We start from the raw sequence: 16409 nt of genomic DNA, 5'->3' as shown, positions 1-16409 counted from the left end.
CTGCTGAGATTCATGTTGCCCTGATTATAAAACCTGATAATTTCTGGCAGAAGCAGAAAACAAACTTCGGCAGTTCCAAGTTCATCTTTGAGGTGAGAACCATGTAGAAATGTAAGCATTATCTCTGATAAGAACCTTTCTTCAGGTAAAAAACCCCCTGTGACTGAAAGCAAAATATACCTCTGGGGGAAGGTGGCAAGACTAGGCTGATGCCCTGGCATCAGGTTGTTTTCTGAGCACACTGGTGGAATGAGTTACATGTTTCATCCCAGAGGTTCACATAGTTCATTTTGCTGAGGGGTTTTTTTTGTGGTATTTATTTTTGGTGGTGGTGCATTAAGTCTTTCCTTTGTTTCTCATAGGAAAAAAAAAACAAAAAAACCCCACCAAATACCAAATCAAGTCAAAATGCTAAAGATACTCTTTTCTAGATGCAACTGTATGGGTTTGTTAGTTTACCTCTACCAAACTTCCACTAGTGGCTTTTATTTTATAAAAGACATTTGCTAAATTGTCACCTCTTTCACTTAATTGAGATTTACAATTCAGGGGTGACATTAACAGCTCATGTGAATGATAAGGTGCCTCAGGCATGTCCTTTGAGAAGTAACCAGTATATAACAACTGCATAATTAAGGAAATTTTACTAACTTTGTTGTTGATGAAGACAAACCAGCTGTGTTCTCTAGAGCACTTCAGTCTTCTGTGAATTTTAGCTTCTTATCCAAAAAGAATCAAAACTCAGGTGCATGAAGTGCTCATACATCAGTCATGCCCTGCCATGACTTAGTCATGCATTATCTTTTAATAATTCACTGAAAAACATTTCTATTGTTGGCTGTCTTACCAATCCATTATTTTCAGAGAGACACACAAATTTTGCATTTCTGGAATGCAGAAGAAAATTTGGCTATAGTTCTTAATGTTTACTGCAATGGAAGACTGTATTTAAGTATCTATTTAAGTTTTGGTGAAGTTGGTGTGATATAAATGTGTCCTTATTTTCAACCTGTTCTTGCAAGCACCCTTGAATGGCTATGAGGAATTATGTTGGCGTTACTCATTAACACAATTTTACATTATTATCACATTTTAAGTGCTTGTAAATTTTCACCCGTTTCACAAAATCCAGTCAATTCATAAATTTTGCTTTGATTAAATCAGTCTTTACACTCCTTGGTACCTTTGAGGACTCAGCCATCAAAATAACTTCCACTTGCTATCCCATATGTGCTTTTGAAAGCAAAGCTGCCCCCAGTATGGGTTTGTTAGACTCAGAGATTCCTCATGCTCACTGCCGTCACTGGTCCTGGCAGGGCAGCTGCCATCACAGTGCAGTGACATTGGCATTGCTGCCATGGGGAATGAGAGGGATGGGGGCGGTGGGGAGGAGAGGGGAGTTGTGTGGCTACAGCAGAACATGGAGCAGGAGGGAGCCTGTGCAGAGATTAACAGTAGGATAGGTTTAGGGCATGGGGAGCTTCTGTTTAAAATGTATGAGGGCATTGAGGGGCAGTCACATAGTAGCCCAAGAATATGAGTGTATATCCAACACTGAATTTCAATTCTCCAGTGCTTTAGAAAATGTCTTCCTAAAGTTTCATAGCCTAGAGGTAAAGGAACAGAGTTCAAGTATGTATTTTTAGGACATTGGTTTGGTTTTAAAATCAATACTTTCTGGAGGCTTGACATATGTTTTTATTATGTGGAGTTGTGATGATAGTAAAGAGTAAACTGTGATCAAGTTATTCTTCATGGTTACACCTCTGAGTCCGTAGTGTTTAAAAAGCTCTGGACTTGTTTGCTGTACATGCTGGAATGAATTAAATGCATTTTCATTTTGTGTGTGTTGTGAGTGCCCTTGAGCCTTGGTCTGTCTGCAGGGCTGTTCACATGGGTGTCCAATGGTCCGCAAATTTTTGGCCCAGAGGGGGAGAGTCAGTGCTTTCACTGTCTATTGAACCACCTGCAGACACTCAGAATCACAGAATGGTTTGAGTCCTTCAATTCCATGAATCAAACCAAGGTTTCCTAAGCTGTGGTCCACCCTACAATATACACACCACAATCAAGGAACTTCTGTTTAAAGGATTCTTTGGGATGTTACTGCTTGTCAGTAAGTTCAGGCTCTTGGGCAGCTCATGCTCTCTCATAAGAACTGTGAATATCAAACAAGGCCCACATTTATTTGGTTTATGTGGGGCAGCTCACAGATACCCTCTCTGAACTGGCCTGTCGTGGCAATTTCCCACAGCTCGGCTCAAACACGAGGGCCTTGGCAGGAGCACACTGCAGTGGAAGGCAATGGGAGTCTCTGCTGAACTATCCCATCCACAAACTCAGCAGTACCCAGTGTTACTTTTAAGGCCAGTTATTTTTAAGGTTTTGTATTTTTTGAGCTTAATGGAAGTATTATGTGTGTGCCAGGGCACTGTGACCCTTAGTGGAGGCTGATGAACTGGATTTTGTGGGGTGAGATTCCGGCACAGTGTTTCTGTGTCACAGTCCAGAGTGAAGCATGTACACAGATCTTCACCCAGAAAGAGAAAGAAAAGTGTTTGGTTGATGTATGTGGATCCCAAAGTTTCCTGTCACTTTGAGGAATGGACCAGGCAGCTTACTTAGCATTAATTCAGAGGTGCCTTCAAGATTATTTTCTTTCTCCTGCTGGAAGAGTCTAAATACTGGGCAACACTTTTAAATTGATTTCAAAAGAGATTCATTTCAAGCCTAGGAAACAGTAAGCACCTACCTACCTCACTAAAATTGTTTTCATTAGAGTTTCAATAACTACTTAAAAAATCAAACCTGAATAAAGAAAATTTCTGCAGAATTCAAGAAACGAAAAGCCTTGCTACTATCTCATGTCAGATTCTGTCCATGATTAGAGCAATGTTTCCATTAGCTTGGATCCATGAGAGGGATCCCCAAGTGTTAGCCATCAAGAGAAATATTTCCCTGACAGGCAGTTAAACTCTAAATTGAATTATCTTCAAGGTTTCAGTGTCCTGATAAAGAGGTTTAAAAATTTGAAAACCCTCTGAAGCTACGTACTTACCTTCCCACTGTTTCTTTGCTCTTCCCACTCTCCTCACTTTTCCTCAATGCAAGGAATATTGCAAGAACATTTAAAAATAATCTTTCTCCTGAGCTTAAGTTCAATACAAGCTCAATTTTAATACATTGCAGAATGCCTGATATTTTTGGATGGATACAAATTGGAAGAAAAAGGCTATTATTAACCTTTAACCAGTGGCTAGCCTACTATTATGGACATAATTCAGGATAGTGGTCAGGACTTTAGGTGTTTTTCTTCGTAGATTACTTTTACAAGAGTGCTGTGATTACTGGGTGCCTCCATTTCTGAAGAGCACAAGCTCTGGCATTCTTTAGAGGCCTGATCTCTAGGGGATAGATGTGCAGTTACTGATGAAGATACAAGCCTTTAAGGACTGCCATCTTGGGTGTTAACATGACAGCACTGAAAATCTCTAGTTACATATGAAACCCTATGCTCCTAATTTCAGAAAGAAGTAGTTTGTCTAAAACAAATGGGAAAAGCTATCAGTTTCTGTGTCCTTGAACTGTAATCTGTTTTCCAGACATCCAGTGCTTTTCTCTATCACCAGTTACCGAGTCTGAATGAATTAAAACCATTTCTCATTGATTGTGTATGATTCATGAGCAGTACTTTCTATTGGCAACAAGTTCTAGTTGTTAATACTTCAATGACATTTCAGTTTTACATTGATTTTGGTATAATTACATTAGGAATTGCTAATATGGAAGAGTGACAAAAAGCCAGCTGGAATAACTTGGAAGAAGAAACCCAGTATATTCTCAGTTATGGCAGTTTGCAATACCTGCTTCAGTTCATGCAACTGAAACTTTTGCTTCTGGGTAGCCACTAGCTGGGGTGTAACACAAATAGCAGAGTCCCTGTAATACCTGTACCTGTTTAGTGAACAACCACGTCCAGATATCCAAAGGCTGCAGTAAGAAGTCTTCCGTGTCCAGCTGGGCTGATGAAAAGCTGTGGCAGAAGCATTTTCACTACATGTTGTTGATAGTCAGGCCAGCTAAAAAAGATAGGCATTATTTCAGTAAATACCATGTCTTTTAATAAATAAATAAATAAGTGCCATTAGTAGCAAAGTTTTCTGTCCAATTAATACATCAAAATTAAACACAGTCCTTGACATCTCTTACAATGTGCCTTCAGCTATGTATTGATGAGGAAAATACTCACTTCATGCTGTTTATGGGTTGTGCTGTTAATCCTGATTGGATAGCCCCTGATTTAAATGCTGTCCCTTTCCCTTCCTTAGACAAGTATGGTGTCTGTGGAAGGCCTGGCAAAGCTTGTTGACCCTTCTCAACTGACGGACGAGTTCGAAGGGTCCTTGGATTACAACCACGATGAATGGATAGAGCTGCGTGTCTCCTTGGAAGAGTTTTTCAACAGCGCCATCCATTTATTATCAAGGCTGGAGGATCTCCAGGAAATGTTGGCTAGGAAGGAGTTTCCAGTTGATGTTGAGGGCTCAAGAAGGCTGATTGATGAGCACACACAGCTTAAGAAAAAAGTTATTAAAGCTCCTGTGGAAGAACTGGATCGTGAGGGCCAGAGGTTATTACAATGCATAAGATCCAGTGATGGTTTTTCTGGTAGGAACTGCATTCCTGGAAGTGCAGATTTTCAAAGTCTAGTGCCAAAGATTACCAGCCTTTTAGACAAGCTGCATTCTACCCGGCAACACTTGCATCAGATGTGGCATGTCCGCAAGCTGAAACTGGACCAGTGCTTTCAACTCCGGCTTTTTGAGCAAGATGCTGAGAAGGTAGGGAATAATCTGTTCCTTTTTTCATACTTTAAACAACACTCTGTTGCAAGGGTGACCATTTTTTCTATAAGTGGCGACATGAGGTGTTCATCACAGGTGTAAATCTCATGTTGCCAGCAGATATACTTCATGTGACTCATAAACCAAATTCACCAAGGTAATTGTTGGATGTAGCAGGCATAATAATATCCAAGAGTAACTTGTCTCTGTCACTTTTGATGAAAGCTAATCTGCTTTTTTGTCTCACAGTGAGTATATTTGTTAGACATTAGCACAAGAATCTGGCTTTTTTTTTGAAACTTCTTTTACTAAGCTTATGAATATATTTGTTTGTCACAGCACTGAAAGAATGATTTTGGGGTTTAATTCACTGTGATTATTTGATCTTCTTGGAGTCGATGGGAAATTTCAAGTATAGGTTTCAGGGAATTTACTTTAGAACACTGTGTAGCACTAAAGCCTTGGCTTTCTTAATGCAGAAGTGCTTGGCACCTTCTTAGGTGATTTTGTGAGAAGTCTTTGTTGCACATTTAAAATTCCAGGCCACAGAGGTAGGGTATTCTCAGTGGAAGAGAGAATCGTGAGCTCTCAGAATCGTGTTTATCTAGTCTGTATATCCATCAAAATCACCAATCTCTGAATCTTCTCTACTTAATGCATTATCCAGTTGTCTCACTAATGTGTTTGCCTGGACAAACCCAGGAGGAGTTGCAAAAGAAAAGCAGACCTCATCTGCAGGGGGATCTCATGAGGATGGTTTTTTTTAATCAGCTACTAGTTAGTGTTATTTTAAAACACCGTGGAGAAGCACATTGCTGAAACAAACTTAATCTTGAGTAGTGCAGAACCAGACACTTGACATTGGATTTCAATGCATGTACTAAATATCTCCAAGACTTGCTGGGACTGTAAAAGCTCCATCATTTTATAATCAATCGTCCTGTTGGGAAAACCTTGAATTCAGATGAGTCCCTCTAAAATAAGAGTCACTGCAGCATCACTCAAGGATGCATAAGAGCAGAGTTTAAATTCCAAATGCTACAATAGTAGCATTTCCCCTGTTCATTGTGTGTCATATGCTATAAGGAGGCCACTCACTTTTGTCCTTCCCAGCAGTGGCTGTACTTCAGTCAGTGCTTCACTCTGGATTTTCAGTTTCTTTGGGATTATTCGGATGACCGCTGCTTATTAATTTTATTTTTAAATTTATTATTATTATTTGATAATATTATTAGTAAATATTTAGGAAGTTATTATAATTAATAATGTTATAAGCTGAAAGGCTCTCAGATCAAGGCAGTGTTTGAGAAGTCCTTGTTGCCAAGCATTGTTCTGTGGCATTGAAGGAAGTCTCCAGGGTGTTTCCTTTCTACCTCTTGCACAGGCATGAAAGGATGATGTGATATAAGTCTAGGCAATGTGACAGCAAAGCTCTTTGCATGTGTTATTCTGTGGTTGTTATGTGTAAGGTCTAGGCAAGTCAACAAGTAAATGAAATTTCTGACGTGAAGGAAGAAGTGAGAATGTGCTTTCTGCCTTTCTAACACTGGCTGCCTTGAGCAATTCCAGTTTGACAAAACCAGGATTCTCCTCTTCTCAACTTCTCTTCTTCATCTGCCTCACATTAACTAAAGACACAGCTTCTCTGCTTTAGCTCTGCTTGCCTTTTCTTTACTTCTGTGTTTTCCCAAAGAATATAAAATATTTTCTTCTTTTATATTCCCAAGTCTGTGTTTTTAGTCTTCTCAGTTTGTGAGTCCCTAAAATTCTTCCTGGAAGGGTTGCAGACCCTTTAACGTCACATTTCGCACGTGTAGACTGATGTAAAACACTGATGTGCTTTTCCTCTGTAGCTGCCTTTTTCAGATCTCTTTGAAGTAGTCTGACCACCTCAGACTGGAAAGTACTTGTTTCATAAAATGTTCAGAGCTAAATACAGTCTGAGTGCTGTCTCCACTATAGAAATAGCCACCAATATGTCTGCATATTGAATTTTAGAGTTTCCAGGTACCTCCATTTGCTCAGTTGCACTCTACTTAGGTGTGGTAGCAGAGCCAGGATACTCTTCATCTCCTGGAGAGAGACACAGATCTTTTTGTATAGCCTGGATATGTCGTTTAGTTCTAGTCAAATGACAACTCTAGTAGCCTGTGAAAGCTCAAACTCCAACATAAAATTCTGAATATAAACAAGGTTTTAGGGTCTTTAAAAATATCTCTGTATATTCATTGGATGATATTTCAAGAAACCTGTTATAATAAGGAGAAAATGGAGAAGCACTTTCATTTTCTGGACATCTCTGATTTCAAAAATTTAATGTGTCCTTATTGTCTGAAAAGTTCTTAAAAATGGGATAGAAAAAAAAGGGACACAAGGACTAAAACACATAGTATTCTAAGGAAAGTTAATTTTTGCACCCTTTGGTATTACAATACCCCAGATGTTCAAAGCAAATCAATTCACTTTTTTTCCCCTCTTATAGATCCCCTCTATTGGAACATTTAGAAATGGCAGTCACTGCCAGGACACACAAAATATTTAAATTACAGGCATTACAAGTCACAGAAGTCTGTATAGTTGTGTGCTGAACAACTCATTGCCAAAATAAACAGAGGGGGTAGCAGTCACAGCCTGGGCTTCTCCCACTCAAATCAGTGGGAGAGAGCAGGGCTCTCTGTGGAGAAACTGTGTCCCCAAGTCAGGGCTTTAGAGTTTTATTTTCCTGTACTGGGGCCAAGGGAAAGGAAAAGTGGGGCTATCACATAGGCACAAACAGTGCAGTGAGATTGAATCTCCAGATGGAGACTGGAAGCTCCTTGAAGCTCAAGTCAGCAGGCAGGTCAGCCATGTGGGGAGCTTTGGCAGAGGGGTGTGAGGAAGTTCACATGCTGTGCAGTGCTGACTGTAATGATCTGCTGATAAATAACACATTTCAGCTGCTGGCGAAGCCCTGACCCTCACTGTTCAACAAATTTATTGCTCACCAACTAATGGAGAAATACATATGTAGATATATATAATTTTGAAACTAGAACTGAGGCTTCACTGTGTTTTACTGGGTAACAGGGAAAATATTTTTAGTCACCACTAACATTAAAAAATGTATCCCAGTCTAAATTGAATATTGTTTGAAACAAAAAACCCACAATCAGCGTAGATCCAAGTATTAGAACTATCTGAGAAATGATAATTAGTTGGTGGAAATCTGGACAGGGAGAAGAGTTCAGGCAAGAGTCCACATGTTTTGCACTTGAATAAATACAAAAAAAAAAGGCAAAAAATTATACTTACACTCCATACTTTCCAGCTTTTCTGGAAATCATTTGTAACTGGCACCCAATTTGACTTATGTAGGAATTTCCACATCATTCTGTGTTGGTTCCACACCAATTTTACTACCCCAACATGTCTGTGAATGAAAAAAACTCATGATGTAATCAGCATTGTCCATGTTAAGTATAAACAATACAGTCACCAGCTGGACCGAGCTAAGGGTCTGCACTGTAAGCTCCTCACAGCAGAGCGAGGAGCTGCTCTAACACCGTGGGAATCAGCCCCAATAGCAGGCAAGAGGGGGCTTGGCATGTTCTCTCTGTCCTCACCTCCCCTCTTGCTTCCTGACTTCCTACACAGTCCACCACTACACAAAGGCAAACTCCAAAAGATGGAGTTAGAAAATGCCATGAGTGAATTTCATTGGAAGTTTGCGGTGGGAGAAACATTTTATTTGGATCAGGCCAGCTTTGTAGAAAGTCTAGTGGCAAACCACAGGCCACATCTAGTCTTCAAGGAGCAGTGAAATAGCAGGCTTACAGTCAAAACCATCAGCCCCGTGTAAACCAAGGCTTCCCTTTGAAAAATACAGCTCTGCCAGTGATTTTCCTTGTGGAGCAGGCGATGGGAAGCTGTGCTGGCTGCTGGGGCTGCTATGGTGTGACTGCTCTGCGGGTGTCTGCAGGGAGCGGGAGGGGAAAGCATGGGTAGCTTGCAGCTCCTACTCCACAGCAGCTGTAGCTCCCTTTTTCCAGGTGATGTGACCAGCCTGGAGCAACGGAAAGATTTTGGTGAGTGCAAGAGTGATTGGAATGTGATTAACACTGCAAAGTTCATAGATAGGAGACAAATTTGGAGGGGGGTATAAGCAAAATGGTTAAGAGGAATAGGGTGCAGTAACAGTTGCAGCAGTTCTCCTGCCTCCCACTCCCGGTGCAAGTGTGGGCAGTGAGACCACGGCACTGAGGAGCAGACACTGCCTTCCTCCCTCTCACACCCACTTCTGGCCCCTTCCTCAGTCAAGTCTCCTTAAGTAAGGGAACCGTTGTGTTATTCTACTGAATGGGTGCTATTAAAGTCAGCCCCCGCTGAGTGAAATAAATAATGTGGCATTTGGTTTCTCAAGGAGGAAAGTTACAGCTGTATCAGATGTACTAGACTCCTGTCCAGTGTCCGATTCCAATTCCTAGTGAAAGTATTGGGAAGACTCCTACTGATTTTCAGCAGAAGCACATTATATCCATTAACTAACAATATACCCATTCGGAAGTGCCAGATGAAATTTAGGAGTTCCTGGTTAAGAATGTCACTTAATAGGCAGAGTTAGTCTAGAAAAATACAGAGAAGCTCTAGCTCTGTAGTGAAGTCAGTGGGGGGGAAGAGTATCCAAGAATATATAGTCCAAGTACTTGAACCATGCTCATGCTCGTTTTGGAGTATTACATCTGCCAAAGGTTCACGTTCCTCAGAAGGAGGGAATGTTGTGCAAGCTACTCTTTCTCTAAAAAGATGCAGGATGGCTTTGATGGATAATCAAGTGCAACATGTAGAAATTTATGCTGTGGTTCAGGTGGGAAAAGATGGCTTTACAGAAGAAAAATTGATATCTTGATGTTTGGGAGAAAGGAAACTATCAGTACATTTATGATTGTATGACACCCACTTTAACTGTTTCGTACATTACTTCCCCTCATACTGCATTTAAAAATTCTGATGCTGTATGTTTTGTAATAAAATGCATTACAAAACTGATGATATGATTCTTCTTGCTAATAGGAGGCAGTTTATTTTATTACAGTCCATTAAGTAGAGCAATTGTAGCTGCTCCTTTAGTCAAGGGAAGCATTTCCTAGAAATGGGTCTTAGCTGACTTTCTGGAAAAGCAGTATAAGCAAGATTAAAAACCAACTTTGCTTCCTTTTACGTTCTACATCACCTCTAAGTTCTCTTCTTTTAGCGGTGTCAAAAGACCCTTGAAGTGATACCTAAAGCAAATTTATAGAGTTTTCCTCTTTGCAACACGTCATATTAACCGTTAAGGACTTGCATAATTCCACCAGGCACAGCACCTGGGACAGGCTCCTCTGACTGAGATAAAATCCACTTAGTGAAGGACCATTTCCCCTCTCTGATTTCACTGCTGGAAGCACTTGGTTTCTTTGATCTGTGCTATGTGCCCATATATACAATTGCCTCCAAGATTTCATGGGAATTATTGGCTTAGAAGTTACTGTGAGAGGGTAGTGTCCCAGGGAGTGAGAACGGGAAGCCAGTGAGGAGAGTTCAGAGAAGGTGACAGGGGAACCTGTCATATGTGAAATGAATACAAAACGAAGGAGTTCTGGGGAGGTGGTTAATTAGGAGTGGGGAGGAGCCAGGAAGCACATTAAGAGGGGACAGAACCACAATGAAGATTAATAATGAGGGCACATCTGAAGTACATATTCCCCATGTGCTGTTTGACTATGAAAGGATTTGTTACTGAATGAGTGGTATTTAACAGTTAACAGTAGTAATCATACAGGCATAATAATCATGGATTAGACATGGATTTTTGTATAGGATTTAGATTTCATTTAAGTTACATGAACACTGCATTGGTGGGCAGAACTCAGCATGCCCTGGATTTTCCATCTAAGTACTTACACCATGGATATCACAACAGCACAGTGAGCGAGCATCACAGTAAGGAGCTTTCCTGGAGATTTTGAACACCAGTGGTGTTGTTAGGCCTGAGGTAAGCTCCATAAGACTTCTGCAATAAAAGGAGTCAATAAGCTTAGTGTCTTCTGCAGAGACATTTGACTGAGGGTCTAAGTGAGACTCATTTAAACATGTTTCTGTCATGCTTAGTGTATTTCAAATGTCTGTGCAGAGAAAGGACAGGGCCATGGGGTACGAATTCTGACTGGCAAAGGCACTGAACTGGCTGTCTGTGTTTGTGAACATGCACATGTTTGCAGAGAGCTTTATAAGAAGAGGGACCAAGAATTTCATGCTGAGCATAAATGAAATCTCTTACCTATAATTCCAGAAAAAGAGTTCTTAGAAGACAAAGCTGGTGGTGGTAACTACCCCTGTCAGCCCAAAGCAACAACTACTCTCTTCAGGTGAAACAACTCAGTTTCAGGCTAGTTTTAGCTGTACTCCTGATCTAGTTGTGTTTTGGAGCTTGAGGTCTCCCTGAGTCGTGTGCTAAAAAAGACAGACCTGGTCCTGTAAAACAGAGTTTCAGCTGCTATTGAAATGAGTGAAGGACTCGAGGTCTCTATCAGAGCTCCCAGTGACAGCACTGAGTGAGCTGGAGCAGTGTGGCATTCCCTGGTACCAGCTACTGGCTCTGGCTCCAGCTCTGCTGATGGCAGGGTCAGCCGTGGCCACCCACTTACGGTAACGAGGCCATGTCTCCATCTGTCCATGCTGGTGTCCCCATCCCGGGATTCCAGTTGTGTTAGCTCACATCTGAAACATTATGGGCAGCCTGATTTGCCAGGGCTTGCAATAGTCTTAATATCAGAACAATGAGCTTTGAAATGAATTCCTGACACAATTGGTTCTTATTTTTATTGTATAGAATAAATATACATTTCTCTACATTTATGGATCTGGAATAGACATTGCTCAAGAGTCTTTGACTTTAGTCAAAGTATTTTAAGTTACCTTAACATCTTTGTCTTTTTTCATGCAATGGACTCTTGAACAGAGCACGTAGCGTCTGTTCTCTCCTGAAACCTTGTTTCCAAATCTGGCATCTTCTCTCACATGCTGCCAATGAAAAATGCTTTATTTTATAATCTGAAGTTTCCCTTAGCATATGGTGCCTTTTTTTTTTGCTCTAGAGATTCTCACTAGATAACTGTTCACAGAATCAGGCTTGGGATGCCTGTGTTGGGAAGGAAAGTCAACTGCCAGCCTAAATAAGCTACCATGTGAATAGAAGGTCATCATCTCATCCCATGCTTTGTACTTAAGCCTGCTCTGAAACTAAAGCAACAGAGGGCAGGTCCCATGTTCAACATGAAGTGTTTGCTCTGACACAGAATTTCTAATACTGGGCATAACACAAAAAATAAGTGCAGATAGGTCACTAAATTGTTAAATTGGCAGACACCATCTTACAGTATCAGATTATAAAATGTTGAAAATGTCATTGTATAGGTGATGTGGAAAGGAGGCTTGAATCGAGATTGAGTTGGGTGCACAAACAATAAAAAGTTGAGTGCGTGTTTGTATGACATCTAGCACAGTGAGGTCCTGAATCTGACTGGGATATTGGTTGTTTCCAACAAAGAAATGTGGATTTTCAGTTGAAAATGGCCCTTGGAGATGTAAGGGTATGACAACACTCCTATGGAATATGTATATCCACACAGGATTTGGGTTGCTTTGGCATATACTGGGAGTATACTGCTTCACTAAAGCTGTTTTGAGCAATAACTCTTCTGATAGCATCAATCAAGGACAGACAAAGGATCAACACAGGAAGTTCATATCAAAGGGGGAAACTGTACATCTATTCTTAAAAATCTCTGTATTTCCCCAGATGACCCTATGCCAGCTCTAATCACTTTTATTTAATTATTTCACACTTCCTAGAACAAAGGAGGCTCTAATAAACAGGTGAGAATTAAAAGCATGTAGCAAAAACTCTATTGTAGCAGGTTTTAATTAATTTTCAGTGTTTATTCAAATGTCTTCTTTGTCATGTTTCTGTAGCATTTTAAAATAATTCAGTTTTTGCTACTGAGTACTGCTTCTGCTTTGTCTTGAAGCACATCAGTACTTGCTGTCATGGGTAAGCCATTATGAGGTGTTCTGATGCAGCTGAATAAACAGTATGATATTCTGAATGCATCTTTACTGGGTTTTTTTGGAAGCTCAGTGGTGGCATAACAGGCTCATGGATTTCCCAAATTACTGGGTTTACCTGTTCTCAGATTTTTTTTTTTTTTTAAACAAACTAAATAAAAGAACAAAGTTTGCCTAGAAGCAGAGAAAACATTATAACAAGGGGTGGTTGTGCACAGAGTGTGTGTTGACAGTTCCTTGTGATGCTGTGAGCGTAGATGTCATGTGCTAAAGAGATGTCATAGTGGGATCAGCACCTTCCATTTTGGAAGGCTCTGAGAGCGGCAGCTAAACTTTGTCAAATCTGCCATTTCCCTCACCTAGTCATGGACAAAAAAGAATCATTGGGGAACTGTGGGGGCGAACCTTCTTCAGCATCTATAACAATAAATTACTTGCAAATCCCTTCATCTTTAAGAGGAGGATGAATCCTGCACAGCCTGCATCTCTCAGTTCAGGAACCTGTGTGCAGGCACTTGCAGCCTTTGCAGGCTGCAGCTCTCAATTAAAGATGCAGCGAGCTGACCTCTGCTGTCGGAAGTTGCCTTCTGACAGGTTGCTAATTCCATCCACAATTTGTTGCCCCCAATCTAAAGTGAAGAGTTGTCGGAGCGGGAAGTAATCGTGGTGGGCTCTGTGGGAAGTGTTCATTATTTTGACCACTGCTGGTCACACTTAATAAGATCCTGTTCTTGGCACCTGTAGGAAAAAAAACCACTACCAGATTTTTGCAAGATCAGGAGATCATTATAGAAGTTTTTAACTTTCCTCAAGCAAAAACAGAGTTCATTTCTGCTAATTTGACTGTAAAAGAAAAAAGCCTTCATTATTAGTGATATTCCAAAGGAGCTTGCAGCTTTTACACCATGTCAGGCTTGTATCCTGCTACTTTCCAATTTATCAGTCATGACCACAGGGGGTCTTCCCTTGTATGCCAATATTGTGAATGTTTGCTTTTCTGCCTTTCCATCCATCAGGAGAAAGCTTGGGGACAAAGCTGGTGACCACAGGACAACCTCACAAGTGCACACCAACTGCTTTGTGCTGCTCCTACAACTAAAACCAGCTACAAACCCCATTTTGCTATCTGGTTTGAGGAAGCGTGGGATTGCCTTGCCTGCTGAGCAGAGCAACTCAGGGGTTGAAGTAAATATATATATCAGAAATTCTCTTCCTTGTGGCTGTTGTTCTAGTGGTGAATGTCACCTTCCATGGCTGTAACCATCACTTATTTTTCTGTGGTAAAGGGGGCAGGACCCTTTTGTAGCCTCCCATTGACATTTCTGTTTCTCTTGCAACATGTCTGCTGCTGCTGGCTCAACAGCTCTGAGGGTACAAACTTCCGCCCTTAACACTTCCATGACCCAAGTTCAGACTCCAGAAGCAACGAACACAAGAATCTTCTGAAGGCATTTGTACTAATTTTTCAGATGTGGACAGCTGTCCATAAGGAAGGGCAATCATCTGCCAGACACTGATTTCTGTTGAGCTGGATTGGCTTTGGAGTAGCAGAATGAAGTGCAAAGGACTCAAAGTTCAAAGCTAAAAATTGGGAATTAAAAACCACAGGGGTTAACTGCCTTGCCTCCTGTGGCACAGGAAGCCTGTGCTGCAGTGGGAGTCCCGATCTGATGTGTAAAATAAATATCCCAGTGCTTTCCTTCTTTCTTTATTAATTCATTCTGCCCTGTGCTGCCAGATCGGGTGGGGTTTTTTTCTTTTACTGGCAGCTAAATATGTTGCCTCCACAGCACTTGGAATTGAACCTGATCTTTTAGCTGGGGATGTAAAAACACTAACAATGCCTCACTCTGCTGCTGCAGCTCGGGATGAGGAAGAGCTGCACGTTTCCTTCATGCTGAGCGTGCCCTATAGCACAGTTACAGGATCCAGGGTCACTCTCTGTCCCATTTACGCTGGAGCATCCAGCACACTCGTGACCTCTCAGTGTAAGAGGGCACAGCACTGCCTGAGCCATGGTGTGGTTCCTGCTCTGTTTGCAGGCTCTGGCAGCAGCCACCTCGCTGCCCATCCACCCTTGACTGTAAGGAAGCGGCTCCGGGGCGCCCCCGCCGGGAACGGGAGAAGGGCTGCTGGAACTGGAACATGGTGTGCTCTGCTATTTGTAGTTTCCTGCTGCCGACACTGGATACGCAGTTACTATTCCTCTTGCTTCCTCCATGAACATTAGAATGGGTCCAAAAATAATTGAAGGCAGTATGTTCTGGTGGAATATTTTTGCATTTGCAGAAATTTCCTCTTTCTTTCGCTTGCCAATTTTGATAGGGAGCATTTTGAGGCTTTTTCAGCATCTCCAACTTGGCACTGCTGGGAGGCACAGGAATGCTCCCCTGATCAGTATGGCACAAAAAAGAGGTTTGGCACCCGAATACAGGCTTAAAACTCATTTTTAAGGATGATTATAGCATGTTTTAACCACAAAGTTCTGCTTTAGCTAGTGAAGATGAGAAGACCCAAATGCTCTAAAGGGCAACAAAGCCCACACATCTAGAAAAAGAGAAGAAAGCTGGTTTTTTTTTATTTATTGCTTTGATCCTCAAAAAGGTTAGGTGATAAGAGACTAGCTGTCAGGAAATAATGTAATTAAGATGTACATGAGGTTCACAGATTTATTGTGCAGCATCTTTCAGATGTAGCCATGTGATTATTTCTAAATTAACGTCTTCCTGGCCTGGCTGAAATGCTTTCAGTGGCCCACATTTGGCAGAGCTTGGGGTCTTAAAAGTGTGTCTTAAATTACCCTTGATATCTATTTATAGGGAACAGATAAAGGTGGGTATACAGCTGAGAGGTTGCTTTCTCAGGAGCTGGTAAGGGTTGAAGAGGAAAAACCAGGAGCATGGTCTGTGGATAGCTTCCAGAAGTATCAGTGTCATTTAAAACCAGGTCGCTCTGAGTTTTTTTCTTACAAATCATGCACATTGTAGAAACTAATTCAGAAATATTTTCTTGAACTCTCATGTCTCTCAAGACCTCTCTGTATTATTTGGCACCAGAGTCCTGGATGCCTTATGTCCTGCACAGGTGCTGAAGAGGTGCCACAGACAAAACAGTCTTGAGTTGAGGAATTTTGCTCAGTTTAAAGCTTATGAACACAAACTTCTGATCTTGATTTGGGTGTTGAGAGGAAAAAGCAGAACACACTGCCATAAACACCTACTTTTCTCTGGCTTAAATTTCCCTCATTTTTGACTTGGTTTATAACCAGTCCATCAAAATTTTTTTGGTGGGCTGGTGGGCAGCGGGGCATGTCAGGGATAATATTCACATAAGTTTGTTTTTGCTGCTGTTATAGCTGTTCTCTGGTTCTTAATTTTTTTCTGCTGTTGTTCCTTAGAGTTCCTACCCTGACATGGGCCACTCATCCCTCAGGTGTGACCCCACAGTGTGTCTCCAGCCCTCAGCAACCCTCATTTTCTTTCC

At 41.3% G+C, this 16409-nt stretch overlaps 1 protein-coding gene across 13 annotated transcripts in view; it reads left to right on the top strand.

The window, feature by feature from the left end:
• KALRN (kalirin, RhoGEF kinase) overlaps positions 1-16409 on the top strand; it is a 330226-nt gene that overhangs the window by 36375 nt on the left and 277442 nt on the right. For all 13 annotated transcript variants that reach the window (XM_017740170.1, XM_017740164.1, XM_017740169.1 and 10 more), the window contains exons 3-4: positions 1-92; positions 4329-4841. The exon at positions 1-92 is cut by the window's left edge and continues 98 nt beyond it. In XM_017740170.1, coding sequence (XP_017595659.1) covers positions 1-92; positions 4329-4841 — 605 coding nt within the window. The remainder of the gene's footprint in view (positions 93-4328; positions 4842-16409) is intronic.

The sequence above is a fragment of the Corvus brachyrhynchos genome, unplaced genomic scaffold (assembly GCF_000691975.1).
Source record: "Corvus brachyrhynchos isolate BGI_N302 unplaced genomic scaffold, ASM69197v1 scaffold126, whole genome shotgun sequence".
Taxonomy (NCBI): domain Eukaryota; kingdom Metazoa; phylum Chordata; class Aves; order Passeriformes; family Corvidae; genus Corvus; species Corvus brachyrhynchos.
The sequence above is the reverse complement of the archived record's forward strand: the minus strand, read 5'-3'. Positions and strand labels throughout refer to the sequence as shown.